This window comes from Amphimedon queenslandica, unplaced genomic scaffold (assembly GCF_000090795.2).
Source record: "Amphimedon queenslandica unplaced genomic scaffold, v1.1 AMPQUscaffold_9099_Cont18958, whole genome shotgun sequence".
Lineage (NCBI taxonomy): Eukaryota > Metazoa > Porifera > Demospongiae > Haplosclerida > Niphatidae > Amphimedon > Amphimedon queenslandica.
In genome coordinates, this window is record NW_003550629.1 from 1 (window position 1) to 3,173 (window position 3,173).

The 3,173-nt window shown below is 34.5% G+C and overlaps 1 protein-coding gene across 1 annotated transcript; it reads right to left on the minus strand.

Moving 5' to 3' along the window:
• Nucleotides 1-592: 592 nt before the first annotated feature.
• Nucleotides 593-3,151, minus strand: LOC109591031 (uncharacterized). The gene is made up of 4 exons (XM_020006844.1): nt 2,949-3,151; nt 2,792-2,878; nt 1,223-1,495; nt 593-965 (listed from the first exon to the last, which is right to left on the minus strand). The coding sequence occupies exons 2-4, from the start codon at nt 2,809-2,811 to the stop codon at nt 698-700; spliced, it is 561 nt and encodes a 186-aa protein (XP_019862403.1). The 5' UTR covers nt 2,812-2,878; nt 2,949-3,151; the 3' UTR covers nt 593-697.
• Between the last annotated feature and the right edge of the window lie 22 nt (nt 3,152-3,173).

Sequence of the window (3,173 nt, forward strand, 5' to 3'; positions counted from 1 at the left end):
TAGACTTTAGTTTAGGTAATCCTTATATGTGTGGATATTGTGTGATGATTTGTTTCATAAAACAATTAATGCACTAGCTTAACTTCTTTTATTAGTTTTTTCAGAATACACAAGCTCCTGCTTCTTTATTTAACAACTCTGTTAACATCAGCTTCAGCTGAGTATACATTTTTGACGTTAGGGAGATTAAAAAACTACTTGCAGTCCACAATGTCACAAGAGCATCTTAATCATGTAGTTATTTTGCATACACACAAAGAATTTACAGATGATTTACACATCGAGGACATTGCAAAAGAATTTGTTACATTTAATGAGCATAAACGCCAATATTTTGGACAGTATTAATTTCAGTACGTGCTATGTATTAATGATCAGTTGTTAAGTCATGCTCCTATGATTGTAAAAATAATACCTTAGCCCTCCCAACTTTTAGTTTGTTCCTACCCCTATGCTCAATATGATGCACTTTCCAGCATTCATTCATGATGCCTAAGCTGTAAATTATGGCTAGCAGCCATTGTCAAAATGAAAGCAGTGCATTATCACCAAAAATCAGCAACAATACCAGTTCTAGGACATAGCATTAAATCAATATTATTATTCAAACACTCATGGGATAAAACACACAAACCGAACACCACAGAAAATGGTGAACACATAATCAAATAGTCATATATAACACACAATAAAATAATCATCTGTCAAATTGTGAGTGCATAGCTATGTCATCATCTGAAATTGGATGAGGACCATATCTAGCTACTTTACAATAGTCATCGTACATCTTCTTATTCTCTTCTGATACTGTGGGTGGGGTTATTCGAAAACTGTTGTCCGTACTATAGGCAGAGGTTAGTTTCCAGAGGAACTTCTCTTCTTGGACCTTCTTTGCTGTGAGTGTTAGGTCCTTATCAGTTTGTGGTTCAAGAGGAATGCAGGATAACTGGTACAACCTGTCAAACCTGTTTTAGAGAAACAACAGGTTTTAAAACTTTTTAGTGAAAGTCCGAGTGTAGGTAGTACATACAACAAAAATTTTAAAATAAAAAAGGACTTGTAAGTCAAAAATTGTAATCAGAATTAGCTTAAACTTCCTACATAGCATAAGGACACCAGACAATAGTTAGTAATACATGTTCTCTGACTAAATTTTAGAGTATTTTTTAAGTCACACTCTTTCATTATTTCCCAATTCCCTCAGTAGTATAATTGCTATTACCTTTCACATGTTTTCATGTCCTCTTTTGAAGGATCCCTACACTCAAACCCATAGTAATCAATAGAACTGGGGAGTCCATTGGGAGTACAACAAGAAGTGAAGGAGTGAGTGTTAGTAGTGACATTAGAGTCTTGTTGTTTGGGTGAGTACTGATCACCAGTCCTCTCATCCTCAGGCTCACTGTCTGATGAATACTCATCAGCTTCTGCTGGCTCAGTCTGTGGTATACCAAAACTGAATCCTCTTTTAGCAGCCATCTTGGAACTGCTGGAGCTATAGAGGGAGGGGGTGAGGGAGAGAGAGAGGGAGGGAGAGAGGCGGAAGAGAAACAGACAGATAGAGAGGGATAGGGAGAAAGGACTGTATTATTGAACAGTGAAGGGACTAAATTTTGGACCATTTTTGTATTTCATTACACATTACTGATATCAAAAGTAAGGTACATGTACATTTGGTTTCACAGACTTTGGGTTAAGGTTGTAGTAGAAAATCTTAATGCTACTGTTTCATGAACATGTAAGATTGTGATTAACCTGATGTGTGTGTGTGTGTGTGTGTGTGTGGGTAGTTACTATATAATTAATTACGTGCATATCTTACTTCCTAATAAGGACTACCATTACTACACATTAATGAACCATTAATTAAAAACTACTCAATCATAAATCAATAGATCACACACACACACACACAAACACACACACACAGGTGGTATAGTGATCATAACACAAAGTACATGCATTTGTTGGAAACAGCTCAAACTTCCTACACAGCATAAGGACATCAATATGTATCAGAAAATGTAATAACAATTTGGGGTCGTTTTGGATCCAATTTTTTTGAAAACCATGGGCTATAGCCTTGGGTATTTTGAAAAATTAGCTGATTTCTTAAAATGGCCGTAGCTTTAAAATTTCTTGTTAGAAACAGCTCAAATGTTTTACACAGCATAAGGACATTAGTATCACATTGATGTCCTTATGCTGTGAAAATGTAACAAAAAATTGAAGTGATCTTGGAGCCATATTTAGAAAAAAACCATTGGCTACAAAATAGTGTATATGTGTGTGTGTGTGGGTAGTTACTATAATAATTAAGTACATACATTACATATCTTACTTCCTAATAAGGACTACCATTACTACACATTAATGAACCATTAATTAAAACTACTCAATCATAAATCAATAGATGATACACACACACACAGAGGTGGTATAGTGCTCATAACACTAACTATTAGTCAGAAACAGCCCAAACTTTTTTACACAGCAAAAAGACATCAATATGTATCAAAAAATGTAATAAAAATTTGGGATGATTTCGGAGCCATAGTCTAAAAAAAACCATGGACTACAGCCTTGGGAATTTTTCTATAGTGTACCCATCCATTTAACAGACAGCACCTAGTGTACCAATTGCATTCCTTACTGTATAAAACAACCTCCACATAAAGGACACCTACATGTATGTATAACAGACAAAATTTCTTGTCTGAAAGTGTCCATTATATAGAGGCTACATGTACAGTACATACTGTATTATCATCTTATTTATTTATTCCCTTACCCGCCCACTTTCTTCTTCATTTTGTCTCTCACTACAAAAGGATTACCTTGAATAGCACCACCTTCACTATCAAGGGACACAACATTACTACAAACAAACAAAACATGTAAACAACAACAAAAATAAACAAAATAAAAATATCAAAAAATATACTTATTCTCCAGTCCTTACAACAGATGTACTCAGGAGTCTATCAAAGTTGGTTAGTTCGTAAGTTTTGTATATTTCATCAAAACTGTCTCTGTCAGTAGTATCATTATTAATATGAGGTACTGCTGGAGGAGTGGGTCCTTCTTCTTCAGGATCATCTTCAGTATTAGCAATAACTAGAAAAATAATATTTAATGATAAACATATTACAAGTAATTAGGAATATAATGTA